Source organism: Cynocephalus volans, chromosome 15 (genome assembly GCF_027409185.1).
Source record: "Cynocephalus volans isolate mCynVol1 chromosome 15, mCynVol1.pri, whole genome shotgun sequence".
Lineage (NCBI taxonomy): Eukaryota > Metazoa > Chordata > Mammalia > Dermoptera > Cynocephalidae > Cynocephalus > Cynocephalus volans.
Window position 1 is genome coordinate 93,517,069 of NC_084474.1, and position 16,027 is coordinate 93,533,095.

General features: G+C 49.0%; 1 protein-coding gene across 2 annotated transcripts in view; it reads left to right on the plus strand.

The window, feature by feature from the left end:
• DENND3 (DENN domain containing 3) overlaps positions 1-12,436 on the plus strand; it is a 60,926-nt gene extending 48,490 nt beyond the window's left edge. Inside the window, exons 18-23 of one of the 2 annotated variants that reach the window (XM_063079903.1) lie at positions 1,077-1,216; positions 5,848-6,008; positions 8,188-8,321; positions 9,662-9,780; positions 9,869-10,006; positions 10,552-12,436. In XM_063079903.1, the coding sequence (XP_062935973.1) occupies positions 1,077-1,216; positions 5,848-6,008; positions 8,188-8,321; positions 9,662-9,780; positions 9,869-10,006; positions 10,552-10,752 (893 nt within the window). In that variant the 3' untranslated portion in view covers positions 10,753-12,436. The remainder of the gene's footprint in view (positions 1-1,076; positions 1,217-5,847; positions 6,009-8,187; positions 8,322-9,661; positions 9,781-9,868; positions 10,007-10,551) is intronic. The other variant, XM_063079904.1, reaches the window with a different exon arrangement.
• Positions 12,437-16,027: the final 3,591 nt, after the last annotated feature.

Here is a 16,027-nt window from a genome sequence, read left to right on the forward strand (position 1 = left end):
CAGGAAAAACCACGAGGAGCCGTGAAGCTGCGCTTCCCCGGGGCGTGGTGGCAGTTCTGGAAGAGGCGGCTGCGACGCTGACAGCTGAGCAGAGCCTTGCTAGCCTCTGGGGCAGGACGGACAGAAGCTGGAGTCAGGACCCGTCAAGGAGCGGGAGTCCTGGGGAACCCGGCAGCTGGGGGTTGGGACTCACAAGGGCTACCTAGGAGTTTGGAGAACTGCCCCTGGGTGCAGAAGCCCCTTCGCATGGGCTCGGGCTCTGATGGGGAGAGAGCGCGGCTCCTCCACGGTGCTGACAGCCCGACGGACCAAGTGCCACCCCAGGAGCGGCAGTGCGTGCTCCTGAGTTATGGCAGAGGGCACCGCGGGACAGGGGCGGGCAGAGGACGGCCCTCACCATCAAGGGCATGCGACCTTTTTATCTATGTGGGAAGAATGAAACCTGAGCCCTCCTCAGACTGTCCCCACTGTGCGGTTCCAAGAGGATTGACATGTCACGGGAAGGGAAAGCAGACCCAAGTGACCGGTGCCCACGAGCTTGTGGAAGACTAGAGAAGCGCAGCACGAGGAAGCACCGCCGGAGGCCAGCAAGTCTGAATTAAAATCAAAGGTCTTAAAAAGACTTTGAGAGGGTGGAAGTGCACGGCACGGACAGGGAAAGGCTCCCCACGCCCCAGGAGGATCAGTTAGGGGTTCGTGTCAAGAGTAGCGTAAAGAGCAGCTGCAAATCAGGGAGAATAAGACAACTCACTCCAAAAATTGTCAAGAGACATAGACACTTCACGAAAGAGGGATCCAAATGACAAAGGAAAGCCATCCGCCTCGTTAGCAATTAAAGAGATGCAAATAAGGTCACAATTGAGAACCCACCTTTAAAGTGGCCAAAAGGGAAAAGATTGACACCCCTGAGCTCCGGGGGGCAGGACAGTCTGTCCCGCTCACTTGGTACCTCCGGCAGCCCGCCTGGCACCCTGTGCTCGGTAGGCACCCAGCCAACCCCTGAGTGGCGGCAGGAATCACCTGCTGCTACACCCTCAGCTTTTCCTTCAAGCGCTTTTGGGTTGCTTTCCTTTCAGGGCATCTTGACCCCGCAGAAAAAATTGAAGATGCTCACCCAAAATTATGGTGCGGCCTGAACGAAGGCAAAGTGATCGTGTTCGACGCGTCCTCTTGGACGATCCACCAGCACTGCTTCAGAGTGGGCACCTCCAAACTGGTGAGTCACCCAGGCGCCGCTAAGTTCAGACAGTTTTCATTTAGCTCCCAGGTTCGCTTGAGATTCTTGAAAAATGAGCATGTCCACCTGTGTTCAACGGTAGGTCACGTCCCCAGCGTCACTCGCTGTCTGTAAACAGGAGGTCTTTAACTTTTACCTTGAGATTCTAAGTTAAACGCAAGCTTGTTCCATCCTTTTACTTGCGTGTCCTCGTTTAAGGGAGAAGATAAAGGCTTTGACCCCCAGTCTAAAGACAGACTCGAGTCAGACTTGAGTCCTCTCATCCGTCACTGCTGACGGAGGCCTCGCTGCACCCGTGAGAGCCGCTTCTTACGTTTCATGCTGCAGCGATCTACTCACATGCACCAGGGCCTTCAAATGCATGCGAAGTTTCCCAGGAATTCTGCTGTTTCCCGGGGAGGCGGCAGGCAGCGGGTCTCTTTTGGACTCCAGCCGCCCCGCGGATCAGGCCCCCGCAGCACTCACAGCATCCACGCCGCGCCATTATGCCTTTAAGTAAAACCAAGCTTGAATTTTTTCCGACAATTGTATGAGAAGTAAACTGCTGATACGTTTTTAGTGATATGTCCAGTGCTGCATTTCATAAATGACACAGTAGCCCGAGTGTGCGATCTGGGATTCCCCCGTCCTGCCTCTCCCTGCCTTTAGACCGTCAGTCCTTAGGACTGTCCCCCTTTGCCAGTCTCTTGGGTGTGAGGTGCACCTCGCTGCTGCCCATTTGCATTTCTGGGTCAGGCGTGTGGGCCGGGGGGCTTCCTCTCCTGTGCATTGTACACGCTCTGTGCATTGTACACGCTCTGTGCATTGTACACGCGCTGTGCATGTTTTTGTTGTCCTCTCTCTTCTTGCAGATCTGCAGGTGTTTTTTTCTTATATATATTTGTTGTTCATCTCACCCATTATAAATACCCTTTCCAAACAAATTCACCAAAACTTCCATTTATAGTTGATGCATTTTGGGTTTTTATTTTAAAAAATCTGTTTCTGCTCTAAAACTGTAAAGATATACTTCTCTGTTTTCATCTAATTGCCCAGAAATTTTTTTTTTTTTTTTTTTTTTTGTCTTTTTCGTGACCGGTACTTAGCCAGTGAGTGCACCGGCCATTCCCATATAGGATCTGAACCTGCGGCAGGAGCGTCGCTGCGCTCCCAGCGCCGCACTCTCCCGAGTGCGTCACGGGCTCGGCCCTGCCCAGAGATTTTGCTGTCATTTCTTTTCCTTTCAAAAGGCTCTCCCTGGAGTTTATTTTTGTGTATGGCGTGAGGTAGGGCTCTAATTCCATCTTTTCCCCCCAAATGGAAAACCTGCTGTCCCAACATCCATTATGGTGACTCCCCCCTTCCCTGGTGGTGTCAATGTGTCCTCCTCACGGGCCAGCTTTCCACCTGTGTGTAGCACACACCACTGCTCTATTTTTATTCTTTCTCCACTTTTTCCCATGACTAAACTGGTTTGGGGGTTTGGTGTGGTTTGGCTTTGAGTTTCTCACCCCACGGTGACGTTAGGCACGTGATCGACTGCCAGTGGCCAGGCAGTGAACAGCAAGCCTCTCTCTCCCGATGGTGAGGGCATCTGAAGACGGGCCTCTTGTTCGAAGGGTCAGCCCCTGGTGGCAGCTGCCGGCAGCTGTAGTTGTGTTTCCTTTCGTCTGCTTTCAAGTGGGGAGAGCCCACCCCAGCACCTGGCTTCCAGCTGCGGCCCTGTCCTGCCCTGTGTGGATGTGCTCTGCCACCAGCCCCGCTTGGCGGTCCCCGTGGGCAGCTGCGCAGTCGCTTCCATGCCTGCCGCCCTTGTCCTGGATCTCAGTGTGGCTTCTGTTTTGCCTGCTGTGTGTTTACCTTTCCCTGCTTGGGTGAGGAGCAGAGGGGAAAATTCCAGGTGCGGGTTTACGGCTCTGTCTCTGCTGGAGTCTGTCCTGAAGTTCTTGAGTTCTTTACTGAAAGATAAGCCCTTGTCACCCTCTTCTTTTCTTCTCTTTCATTCTTCTGTCCTTTCTTTAGCTTAGAGAAGATTTAACTGGCTACACTTCATCACTACTGTTTAACTACTCTGTATTTTTGATGAAACTATGCTCTCCAAATGTCCTGTGACCTGATGTCCCCCCAGCCCCCACCTTTTGACTCAGTGACTCCAGGGCATTTTTTACTATATCACCCACATTTAAATTGTACTTTATACTTTTCAAAATATTTCCACATCTACACATTTATGCCTGGTGGGCTCCATTCTGTTGGAGACACTCTGAGGACGTAAAAGAAGCTACTGTCCCAAGGACTTTGCTAGGGAAATCCTTATGCCACACTTCTTTAACATGATACACCTATTTTTTTATGTGTTTAATGTGAAAAGAATGATCTAGTGAAGTTTATATACCAAAGTATTAAGCGCTGCTTAGAATCAGTTTTAATGGCTGTGTCCCACCATCTGAAAATAATGTGACAGTACGTGACACAGTACATGTTTTCAAAACTTGTGTAAAACAGTAATATTGTGAATTCAAATACAGATTGCTGAGAGGGTGGACATCACTCTTAAATGCCTGCATGACAAACGTTTCATGTTATCAGGGTGATAAGAAATCATTTTCCCCAATTGAAATAATGAGTCTCAGATGACAAAGTAACAGGATCCATGACAGAGTAAGTCAAAATATTTACAAAGTCTAGGAATGCTTTAGACCAAAAACAAAAGCAAGAAGGAGAAATTAAGGGAGTCATTATTATTCTGAATTAATTTTTTTATGTTGGTTTTTAGTTACACACATTTCAAAGGCTTTTAAATGATAGAATAATTTTTTAACTCTTAGTTAAAATAAAACCAAAAGGCTACATTTTGTAACAGTCTCAACTGCCCTCCAATTAGGCCAGGTAACATTTAAAGCAACAAGTTATTCCAATTATCTGAAAGTAACTTCCTGCTAGTTTCACAGAGATATTTTTTATCATTTGACAGGGAAAAAACATGGACAGTATCTCAAGAAAATGCTGCTGCTTCTGAAATTTGAAGTTCAAAGTAGTTTATCTAAGCATCTTTGGCCACTGAAGACAGAGATTTTCCTAAAATTATACCAATCTTCAGGTGGATGCCTAAAAGGAAAGAACTCTTTTAAATGAATAATTCTGAAATTAGAAAACTGGCATTTTTTTGCTCTAAATCATGGAATATTTATTGCTAAAATTAAGATGATCAATTTTGTAAGAGCTTTTTTCTGATTTAAAGATAAGTGACAGGGCTGGCCCATGAGCTCAGTTGGTTAGAGCACGGTGTTAAAACACCAAGGTCAAGGGTCCGGATTCCTGTACCAGGCAGCCACCAAAAAAAAAAAATAAATAATAATAATAATAATTAGCCACAATTGGTACTGATTATATCTAAGATCTAATATTGTATCCAGTCCTCAGCACCCCTCCAACACAATGATGAAACATTTACCCTTTGAAATCTATTTGCGTTTGAAAATACAAGGTTTTTGTTCAGTTGTAAAATGTTGCACATGTCAGGGATGAAGACGGAAAAGGCCACCGTAAGGCAGAAGCAGAGCGTCCAGCTGAGCATCTTTGCCCCACTCCAGCTCAGGGAGTTTAAGGGCAGGCAGGTGTAAAGAGCACTCAGTGGTACAGTTGATTTGATGGACATGTGCAGGCAAACGCAGCTGTGTTTCACATGTCTGTGTGGCTTTCATAATTCTTCAGCATTTAAGTCCTTAATTTCTGATTTCAAAAATCCTAAAAATAATCACTGGCTGTTGACTTTGCTAAGCCGGAACACTTGAGGTCACTTTCTGTACCCACAGAAAGCACTGGTGGTTTTGATTGTTGTTAATATAGAGTCGAGCCTCATTATTTGCAGATTTTGTATTTGCAAATTCAGCTACCTGCTAAAATGTATTTGTAACCGTCAAAATAAGTATGCTTGGTGTTTTCTTGCTTATCTGCAGACGTGCATGTGCACAGAGCGGGGATAAATTTGAGTCTTGCAGTGTGCTTGTCCCCAGCTGAGGGTTGACAAGTGACAGACACTCTGCCTGCTCATTTCGGCTCATACTGTAGATAAGCGTCCTTCCTGCAGCCTACTTAGTGCCATATTTTTTCACATTTTTATGCTTGTTTTGGTGACTTTGCTGTTTAAAATGGCCCCCAATATGGTGCTGAAGTGTTGGCTGGTGTTCCTAAACACGGGCAGGCTGTGATGTGCCTCATGAGGAAAATACGAGGGCACTTCATGGAAAAATGTCATTAAAAGATAATATAAATCTTTCCACAAACTTTTTGAAGTTCCCTTGTACATCTGTTAGATGAGCTTGCTTAGGCATAAGTAACGGTGCTGTTGGCAGTGAGTTCACTGTTAATTACTATGTGAGGGTACTTTAGCCTCGTATATGTTAAATAAGGTGTCTTCAAACAGAGACACACACAGAACAAAATTATGTGTCGATTGGGTGATGAAAATGTCGTGACCAGTGGCTCACTGGATCCTAACCTGTATGTCCTCCAGGACCAGCAGTTTGGTATTCTCTAATTCCATGTTTGCAGCCAGTCTGTTAGGTAACTACCCCAAGTGACAGAGTCACTCCTGTGACTCATATCCCTGCCTGACCTCCTCCCGTTAGAACTGCATGGTGATGGCGGAGCAGAACCAGGTGTGGATCGGCTCGGAAGACTCAATCATCTACATCATCAATATCCACAGCATGTCCTGCAACAAGCAGCTCACGGATCACCGCGCCAGTGTCACCGATTTGATTGTGCAGAGCGGCAAGAAGGTGCCCAGGTATGGGGGGCTTTGCTGGGGAGAAGGGTGTTGGGGGCTTCCAGAGGGTGACTTCCCGAAGGCTGTGCCTGCAGGGCTGGCAGGGCGTGTGGAGCCAGGCGGGTCTGGAAGGAGGGCACCAACGCGTGGTCTGTTCTGATCGTGGATCCAGAGAAACAGTTTTCTGCTGAGACCAACCTGGGTCGAGCATGGTGACAAACGGTGCTGGCCCCAGCCTTCCTGCTGAGGTCATCACAGGGAGTCGTGGCCTGTGGCACACGAGAAAGGGCACCCCCTCTAAGAGGAGCGTCAACTATGACGTCTCCTCATTTTCCCCCTGACGTCAGAAATCTGACTTCATGTGTGAGATCTCCTGAGTCCTCAGTTTAGCTCCATTTAAAAAATATTATACCCCACCCCCCAAAAAAGTCACCTGCAGGCCAGCAGTCTACAGTCTCTGACCAGGACTGGGACACTTCCTCCTAGACAGTGTGTCCAGGCCAGCTTGAGAAAGCTGTGTGGCAGCTGTGTTTCTTCAGACGTTTCCTGAAGGTGCTGGTCTTCTGTCCCAAGGACCCTCATGTTTAGACCCAGCCAGTGTGTCTTTCCCTGTGAAAGCCCCAAGCTGGGCTCGCCAGCTCAGCCCTGCCGTCCCTGCCCAGAACTTCAGGACAGGCGGCTCCAGACTCTACCGGAGGCGAGAGGAACTCCCAGCAGACGGGCCGTGCTCGTCCGTGTCCCTCCTCCAGCCCCATCCTACCCGGGACCAATCTTTCTGGAAGATGGGATTTGAACCACAAAACCCTAAGAATATCCTGGGCCCATGGGGAGCCTCCAGAGAGGGAGCCAGGTTGTAGCCTGCAGGCCAGGGCTGGTCCCGTACGTGCCTGTGCTTGGTCGCTTCTCTGGCCCCATCCAAACTCCCCACAGAGAAACCTCCATTTCCTGCCTGGCCTGTCGCTTCACTTGACCATTTACCATTTTCTAACAAATTGTGTATTTTATTTCTGCATTAGTTTCCTAGGGCTACTCTAACAGAGCACCACAAACTAAATGGCTTAGAACAAATTTACACAGCTCTGGAGGCCAGAGGTCCAAAATCAAGGTGTCACGGGGCCGCACACCCTCTGAACCTGTAGCGGGGACGTTCCTGCTGCTTCCAGCTTCTGGAGGCTCCTGGTGACCCTTGGCATTGGCTTATAGAAGCATCGTTCCAGCCCCCTGCCTCTCACGGCGTTCTCCCTCTGCACATCTGTCTCTGTGTCCACATTTACCCTGTTTCTAAGGACAACAGTCACAGTGGATTAGGGCTCACCCCAGTGACCTCATCGTAACTTGGATACCTCTGTAAAGACCCTATGTCCAAATCAGGTCACATTCTGAGGTACTGGGAGCTAGGACACCAACATAACTTTTTCAGGGATACAGATTAACCCATAACACTTAACTAACCTGCTTCATTGTCTTTACCTGCATTAAGCATGTTGGGGCCCGAGGGTGGGTGCCGGTGCCTGTTCTGCTCTCCGCTGCATGTCCCATGGTTAGAACAAGGCCTGACACACAGCAGGTGCCTGGGGGTGAGGACGAGGTGGGTCTGCACTTCCTGCTGTGGAGGAGGCGTGTGAGGCATGTCCAAGGTCTTTGTACGGGCAGCCCCAGCCCTGGACGTGGGTGGCCGCTGCTCTCCACCCGCTTTCACCCTAACTTAGTTCCAGGGGCCCCCTGTGTCCTCGCCAGCCCTGTTCGGGTGGGATATATGGTGCTAACCTGAAAGCGGAACCAGCTCAGAAGGGGAGGGATTACATGTGGTGCTGGCTGGAATCCACCCGCTGCCCCCAGCAGCCACCATTCACCCGTGGCTGGTACTGATTATGAACTTGAACGCCAGAGAGCGTGTGTGTGTGACCTGGGCGTGCCTTTGATGGGGTTAGATTGCAGTTGTGGTCACGCTGTGCTTCTCTTCACCAGCACCTCGTCGGGTCGGGTCTGCTGCAGGGCGGGGTGGGAAGTGCCGCACATCCCGAGAACCCGCCTTCTCGCGGATCGGTTACGTCTGAACCCAGCCTTGTTCTTACCACACTCAGTGTGTTGCACGTGATCCACGACGTGGATACGGTATCTGGGCTAACTTTGCTCTTCCCTGGGTTAGAACGTGCACGGCGCTCGCTGACTGTGCGCGTGTGTGTTTTGACACCTCCAGCGAGGTGTACTCGTGCAGCGTGGACGGGACGGTCCTGGCGTGGAACGTGAGCACGTTGCGGGTGACCAGCCGCTTCCAGCTGCCGTGCGGTGGCCTCACCTCCATCAGGCTGCACAGCGGTCGCCTGTGGTGCTGTAAGTCCTCGGCTCTCCATCCCCCAAAACGGGTACCCTAACTCCCTGCCCTGGGAAAAGGACGCTGAGTGAGTGCGAAAGCCTGTTTTCTTGTGCCTTACCCAAGGCCAGTTGTTATTTTAAACTCTGGTTCCTTTTCTGCGCTCCCCAGCCACCTACCTGCACCTGAGTGTGCCGCCTCCAGGGCTCCCCGCCTCCCTTCAGCCCTCTTCTCTGTGGCTGGCGGGGCACCTGCCACCCCTCCACGTGCCGGCCACTCGCCCGCCCCTCACCGCCACACTTGCCACGCCCTGCTGTGGGGGCGGGCCCAGCCTGGGAGCCCCCAAGGCCTGGCTGCTCCTCCTGGGAGCCCTCTGCAGCCCCATCATCTGTGTGCCTCGCATGTCTCTCTATCCAGGGCAGGCTTGGTGAGGCCACGCTATGGGTCACCTATGCCACCCCCAGCACACCTGGGGCCCGGCAGGGTGTGACAGGAGGTGCAGGCGCTTTGCCTGGGGTGTACATTCTGCATTTCTGAACATCCCAGAGCACGATGGTTACCTGCGCTTCGATGTTTTCCCTGGTGTGCTCCAAATAACACGCATGATGTTGTGCATACAACTTTAAATTGAAGCGTATTTTACATATGGTAAAATGCATCAAACAAGTGTGCAATCTGTTGTGTTCTGACAAACATATACACTCCATAACCAGCAAGCAAATCAAGATACACAGCATTTCTGTCACGGCTCAAAGTTCCTCTGTGCCCCTTTCCAGGCAATGCCCCCCCCCCCAAAGGGATACAGTTGTTCTCAGCTCTGTCACTGTGAACTTGTTTTTTCCGGAACTTTCTATCAGCGGACTCTACAGCATGTGACTTTATTTGGTCTGCATGCTTTTAGGATTCAGCCATGATGTTCTGAGTATCAGCAGCTCATTCGTTTTCACTGCTGGGCAGCGTCGCACTGCACGCATGCGGTGCGGTTCCGTGATCTCCTCCCCTGTGGGTGGCCTTTGGGTTGACCCTGTTTAACTGTCTGAAGAGCTGCCAGCCTGTTTCCAAAGTAGCTGCACCACGTCACATACCCACCAGCAGTATGAGGGTTCCAGTTCCTCCAGGTCCTCATTAAAACTTGTTATCTGGTTTGGGTTTTTTTTGTTTGTTTGTTTTTAATTGTCACCATCCTGGGGGAGTGAGGTGACATTGTGTAGCTTTAATTTGCGTTTCCCTCATGGCCAACGGTGTTAAGCATCCATCCTCGCGCACCTAGTCACTATTCCTGCAACTTCTTTGGAAAAATGTCTTTACGTCTTGAGTTTGCTCAGCCTGTTCCTCACTCTGGCTCTTTTTTGCTCGGCAGGTACAGGTGACAGTATCATGATTGTGACAACGAACGGCTTTCCTCGTCAAGAACTGAAGATCGACGAGAACTTGAAAGAGACGAGCACCTCCTTCCTCTGTTTCCAGATCCTTCCCGAGGTATTCCAGCAGCGGGCATGTGTGCCCGACATGCACGCAGTCACACGGGCGGCCACAGCCGCGTCCCTCATGGTGGTTTCTGTTTCAGCAGGAGCAGCTCTGGGCAGCTTGTGCAGGATACAGCGAGGTTTACATCTGGAGCCTGAAGGACCTGTCCCAGCGCCCCGAGAGGATCCCCCTGCAGGGCTGCTCCGAGGTCAGCTGCATGATCAGGGTGAAGCAGCAGGTAGGGCACAGGCCCACACTGTCCCCAAGAGCACCCCACCCCCGCCTTGTCCTCAGGGCTCCCCACAGTGCCAGCCCACCCCGCTGCCATGGCCTTCTGACCTCCCTGCTCGGTTTCCTTCTCTCCTTAGTGGGAATAAGCAGAAAATGGTGCCTGCTGGCCCCCCAGGCTGTCACGTGCTCACGTTTCATGCTGTGACTAAAGTTCTTGCAAACTGGATAATTCCCAGGGCTGCCCCCAGTAATTAACATATCCATCACCTGTACCTTTTTCTTTGCTAGTGAGAACACTTGAGATCTACTCTCCCAGCACATTCAAGTACACAGTGTGGTATTGCTAACTATAGTCACACTGTCCAGTAGGTGTTAAGGCCTGAGAATATCTCTGGGCCTGCCAGGTGGCCCTGGCCTCTTGAACAGCAGGGGTCCTGTCCAGGAAGGACATGAATTTTGGGGTACACTAGTCAACCCAGGAGACTGGGCAAAGCCCCTGTGGGGGGGGGTCTCCTTTCCTGGGCTGACGCCCCCTCTGTTTCTCCCTGGCAGATCTGGGTGGGCGGCAGAGGGCTATCGCAGGGAAAACCCAAAGGCAAGATCTACGTGATTGATGCTGAGCGGAAGACAGTGGAAAAGGAACTGGTGGCGCACGCCGACACTGTGAGGGCTCTGTGCTCAGCCGAAGACAGATATGTGCTGAGCGGGTCGGGCAGGGAGGAGGGAAAGATCGCCATCTGGAAAGTGGAGTAAATGTGGGTAAACATGCCCAGCAGAGATGCGCTCTGCAGGCGAGGACCGTGTGCCTCTTGCCTGCTTTCTGGAGCTTTCCCAGGAGCAGAAGCTCTGAGAAGGGGTAGGGGAGCCATGCTGGGTGGGGCCAGGAGCCAGTCTGGGCCCCACTGGAGTGTGTCCACTGCGCAGCCAGTGACTGGACCAACGACTGTGCCCTTTGTCTCCTGGACTTTCCTGCTCCCTGATTAGCTGCACTGAGAACGTTTCATGCCGGGTGCATCTCATTTGGGATAACCTGTGCTGAGAGGTTACCTTGGGTATTGTTTAGAAAGGTCCAGAATCCACAACCAAGGGCCAGCATTAGGGCCAGCAGTTTAGCCAAATCACACGTGATCTGTGTCCCTGTGTCTCTGATTTTGCCTTTCCTTTATGTCATTCATTCATTCAACAAACACTTATGAATCTCCTGTGGGCAGGGCACATGAGGAGGCGCTGAGGAGCCCACAGCCTCCCACTGGCTTCTCGTTTCCAGTGAGACAAGGAGGATGGGTGTTTTAAAATAACCACTTCATGGTCAAAAATGTCTGCACCTGCCCAGGCTGTTCCCCATCAGAGCAGGTGACCAAGTCCTACCTGGGGGAGGGGACAACACTGTATCAGGTTTGTCTGGTCAGAGTTTGGGACAGCTGAGGCAAGCTCCGTCTTTTTTCTCTTTCTTTTCAATGAATGCAAAATTGTTATAATGAAGAAACCTAGAGAGACTTTTTTTTTTAAACCAAAGATCACAGACAAAAAGTTCCATCTAAAAGAGCGTGTGTGGGGCTGCCGATTAGCTCAGTTAGAGCACGGCCTTACAACCCCAGGGTGAAAGGTCAGGCTCCCTGTACTGGCCAGCTGCAAAAGAAAAAAAAAGTCTGCATAATCTGGCCTTCCAGTCGAGTTGCCTTACCAGATATTGGCATATATTTCAGTGCCATTGCATCTTGTGTGCACACTGTATACATAGATGTAGATGATGTTTTACTATTTAACTGAAAAAGATCTTAGCTGTAAATAACTAAATATTTGAAAAAAAAGAACCTTTGCACATTTTTATTATGATATTGAGATGTCATTCCTTAAATGTTCTGCAGGGAAGGTTCTGGGTGGGTGTTGGACATGGTGAGAGCATTAGCTGTCAGCACATGAGGAGGGCCTGTGGCCTGTCCCCGGTGGACCTACCCGTGAGCTTGGCTGTGGAGCCACACCGGCCTGTCTGTCCTGGGTTCTCAGGACTCATCTGGACACCGTGCAGAGCTCGCTCAGGCTGAGGGGTCTCGGAGGGTGTCTGTCAGGCTCCTGGAACAGGGCCAAGCCTTGGAAGTGCTTGCAGTGCCTTTAGATGAGAACTTGGGCCCAGGTCTCTGGCTGGGTCTACGTTTTGGAAGATCCACATGGCTGACCACCATTTTCCCCCAAGGTTTGACTTTTTATAGCCACCAGCTTCTTGCGGCACTCTAGGAACGTGGTGCAGAGAACAAGGTGGCCTCACCCCCCGCAGTCAGTGCTGGCAGAGAGGGTGTGTCTCCCTGACTTCCAGAAGGAAGCCTGGTCTGGCAGCAAAGGGTTGAAGGTTGAATTTTGCTTTTGTAAACACATGAAAACTTATAATAAAACTCTATCAGAAAATACTTTTACAAATTATTTATCACCAATCCACCTGTAACCAGGTATTTTCATCTTGTGAATAATAAATTGTTTTGCTTAATAAATGCTGATGTCCAGTTTCCTTTCTTTATCCGCCAGTAACTGGTGGAAAATGTGTTGAAAGTAATGCAGGACCACCCTGAATTTATTCTTAATTCATTTGAAATGCCAATCAAGTTATTTAATGCAGATTTTTCATTATTTTATTTGTGGTAAGAATTTCCAAGATCTTATTTGACAATGATTGCATTTGAAACAACTGGTCTAGAAAAACCAGAAGCTTTTAGGATATGATAATTTATAAAAAAGAGAAAAAAAAAGAGGTGAACTGTGGAGTTATGGGGCAGTAAATGGGCTGGAGCAAGTGCACAGTTTTGCATTTATGTAAATAGAGTCTTTGCCAGTGGGGCTTATTGAAAAGAAAAGGACACTTGGATGCCTTTGTTTTTCCTCTGTGCTTTGCAGAGGTTTCGTTATGAATGATTTGTCACGGAAAGGACCAGCATGAGCTGGAATTCATTCAGCAGACTGCGCTGCCTTCCCTGCGTCAGCTTTAGAAACCTGAATTAAATCGGTACAAAAAGTGTTTATCTTGAACCAGAAACTGATGTATTTTTATATAATTTCAGCTCTCCAGCCATATTTCAGACAATTGAAAAGAAAGCTTGCTTTTGGGGGCAGCACTGCTCTACACGCCGATCAAAAGCTTACCCCAGTTCCCCATTATTGGTCGGAAGGAATAAAGATGATCCTTTGTAACATTTTTATGATTTGTTTTTGGAAGATCTGCATGTGTCGGCTAGTCTCAAATGACAGCCCTTGGAATTGTGATTGTAACATCTGAATTAAAAGTGCATGACTTGTGTCCACTTCCAGAGGATTCCTTGGGGAGGTGAAAGAGCTCTTTCTGCAAGTGGTTGGGGAGAACATGGTTGGAGGACCAGGCAGCATTGCCATGGTGTCTTTGCTGTATGCGGCTGTTGGCCTTTCTTGCGGCAAGGCCATGCCATCCCCAGAGGGAGTCAGAGGCTTTTGCACACACAGCTGCTACCTAGGCTGCTTCTGCTGAGCTGCAGCGTGACCCTAGGCATGCACAGGACTGGGGAAGCTTTGGATTCCTATGCCTTGGAACAGAAAGGCAGCTTGGGGCCCTGAATCATGCAGGTGGGTTCAGGCCTTGTGGGGGATCTGGCTACATGACCTGAACCCCATGTAAAACGGGGATGGTTCCTTCTTGCAGGAATGATGTGGAGACTGAGAGGGGCACATTGAATACCCAGTCCATTGGTAGGCACCCAGGAATGGCTCGAAGGATCTTCCATCCCAGGCTGCTTGCTGGGCTCTTGTGAAAATATTAAGGAAGAACAAATAAAATGTGGTAGCTATTGTAGTGGGTTGAACGGTGGCCCTCAAAATGATATGTCCATGTCCTAGCCCCTGGAACCTGTGAATATGTCCTTGTTTGGAAAAAGGATCTTTGTAGATGTAATTAAGGATCTTGAGATGAGATCATCTTGAATTTACGGGGGCACCTAAATCCAATGACAAATGCCCTAAGGAAGAAAGTAGAAGATGCAGAGACAGGCACAGGGGAGAAGACCACGTGAAGACAAGGCAGAGACTGCAGTGCTGCGGCCACAAGCTAAGGAACTTCTGGAGCCATGAGGAGCTGGAAGAGGCAACAGGGGACCCTCCCAAAGAGCTTTCAGAGAGGTGTGGCCCTGCCAGCACCTTGATTTCAGACTTCCAGCCTCCAGAACTGTGAGAATAAACTTCTAGCCCCCAGCTTATGGTCATGTGTTACAGCAGCCACAAGAAACACACAGCTCCCAGTTACGCGTGCTTGCTCCGATAATGCACTATTGTGCATAATCCTCAGAACACCCATGATACTGGGAGTATTATCCCCATTTTACACGTGAGGACACACACTCCAGCTCCAGTACTAAGAGCAAAGTGGAAGGTTCTAGGGCATAAACGCTCTTTATTTCCAAGTCAGGTGGTAGTTTTCCCCAGGAGGACCTCAAGAGTTGGCCATATTCTGACATGAAGCTTTTCTGTCTGCTAATGTTGTAGCTTTTCACAAGGTGTTGGAAGTGGGAGGCTGAGGCTGACAGTCCTGAAATGTGCTATAGCCCCAGCCCCATTCAGGGAGAACCCTGGGGTGGGGAGGGGTGAACTCGCCTTACTTTGATGGTGGAGAAGAGTGACTCTCACCTGACTCTCACCAGCTCTGCATCTTTTCCTGAGGGGCAGGGGCTATGAGCCCCTGCTGCAGCTCTGCTGGGTTTAGTTGTGGTTGGCTGGAGGCTCGGGGGCTGAGGCTGTGTGCAGAGATTGAGGGGGAGCTCAGGTAAGATAAAGTAGGGCGACGGCACAGTCAGTTGATCATGAGCAAAACTGACATTTCCACATGGATGACTATAAGATTAAATGCTTTTTTAAAAAGATTTACCAGAAAGAAGGCAGGAAAGGATTGACAGAGGGACAAAAACAGACGGGATGAATAGAAAACAAGTAGGAGACAGACTTAAACCTAGCCATATTGATAATTGTATTAAGTGTAAGTGAACTCAAACACTCTACTTGAAAGAAAGAGATTGTCAAACTGTACAAAAAATGAGACTTGATGTATACTGTTGACAAGAGATGGACTTTAAATATAAAAACACACATGAAATAAGAGTAAAAGGATAAAAAAAAAAGTATATCATGTAAACAGTCAGCCTAAAAAAGCTGGTATGGCTATTTAATGTCAGCCAAAACATACTTCAAGGTATATTACAAGAAACAAACAGGGATATGCGTAATGATAAGAAAGGTTAATTCATTGTTTTAGTCCTTTTTGTGTTGCTATAACAGAAATACCTGGGACTGGGTAATTTATAAGGAAAGAGGTCTATTTGGCTTACGATTCTGGAAGCTGCATCTGGCACGGGCCTCAGGCTGCTTCTACTCATGGCGGAAAGTGGCAGCAGCCGGTGGGTACAAGCAGATCACATGGTGAGAGGAAGCCAGAGCAAGAGGGAGAGAGAGGAGGTGCCAGAGTCTTTTTAAGCAACGAACTCTCACGGGAACTAATAGAGCGAGAACTCACTCATTAATCCCCCCTCCCCCAGGGAGAGCATTAATCCATTCATGAGGGATCCGTCCCCATGACTCAGTTTCCAACACTGCCAATTGGGGATCAGATTTCCACGTGAGTTTTGGAGGTGACAACACATCCAAACTCCATCATTCATCAAGAAGATGTAATAATCATATGTACATGAACTTAATAATAGAGATTCAAGATAATGAAGCAAACATGGTAGAAAATAGACAAATCCATAATCATAGTTGGAGATTTTAACATCCTTCTGTCAGTGATTGATAAAACAAGTAAACAAAAGTTAGAAAGGATAACAACACTATCAACCAACTTGACACAACACAACACCCAGCGATAGCAGAAGATCCATTCTTTTCAGGTGCGTATGGAGTGTTCATCAGGCTAGAACATATACTGGACCATAAAGTAAGTTTAAAAAGATTTAAGTCTTATAGAATATGTTCTATGACCACACAGAAATTGAATTATAAATCAATAGTAATAATATATCTGGAT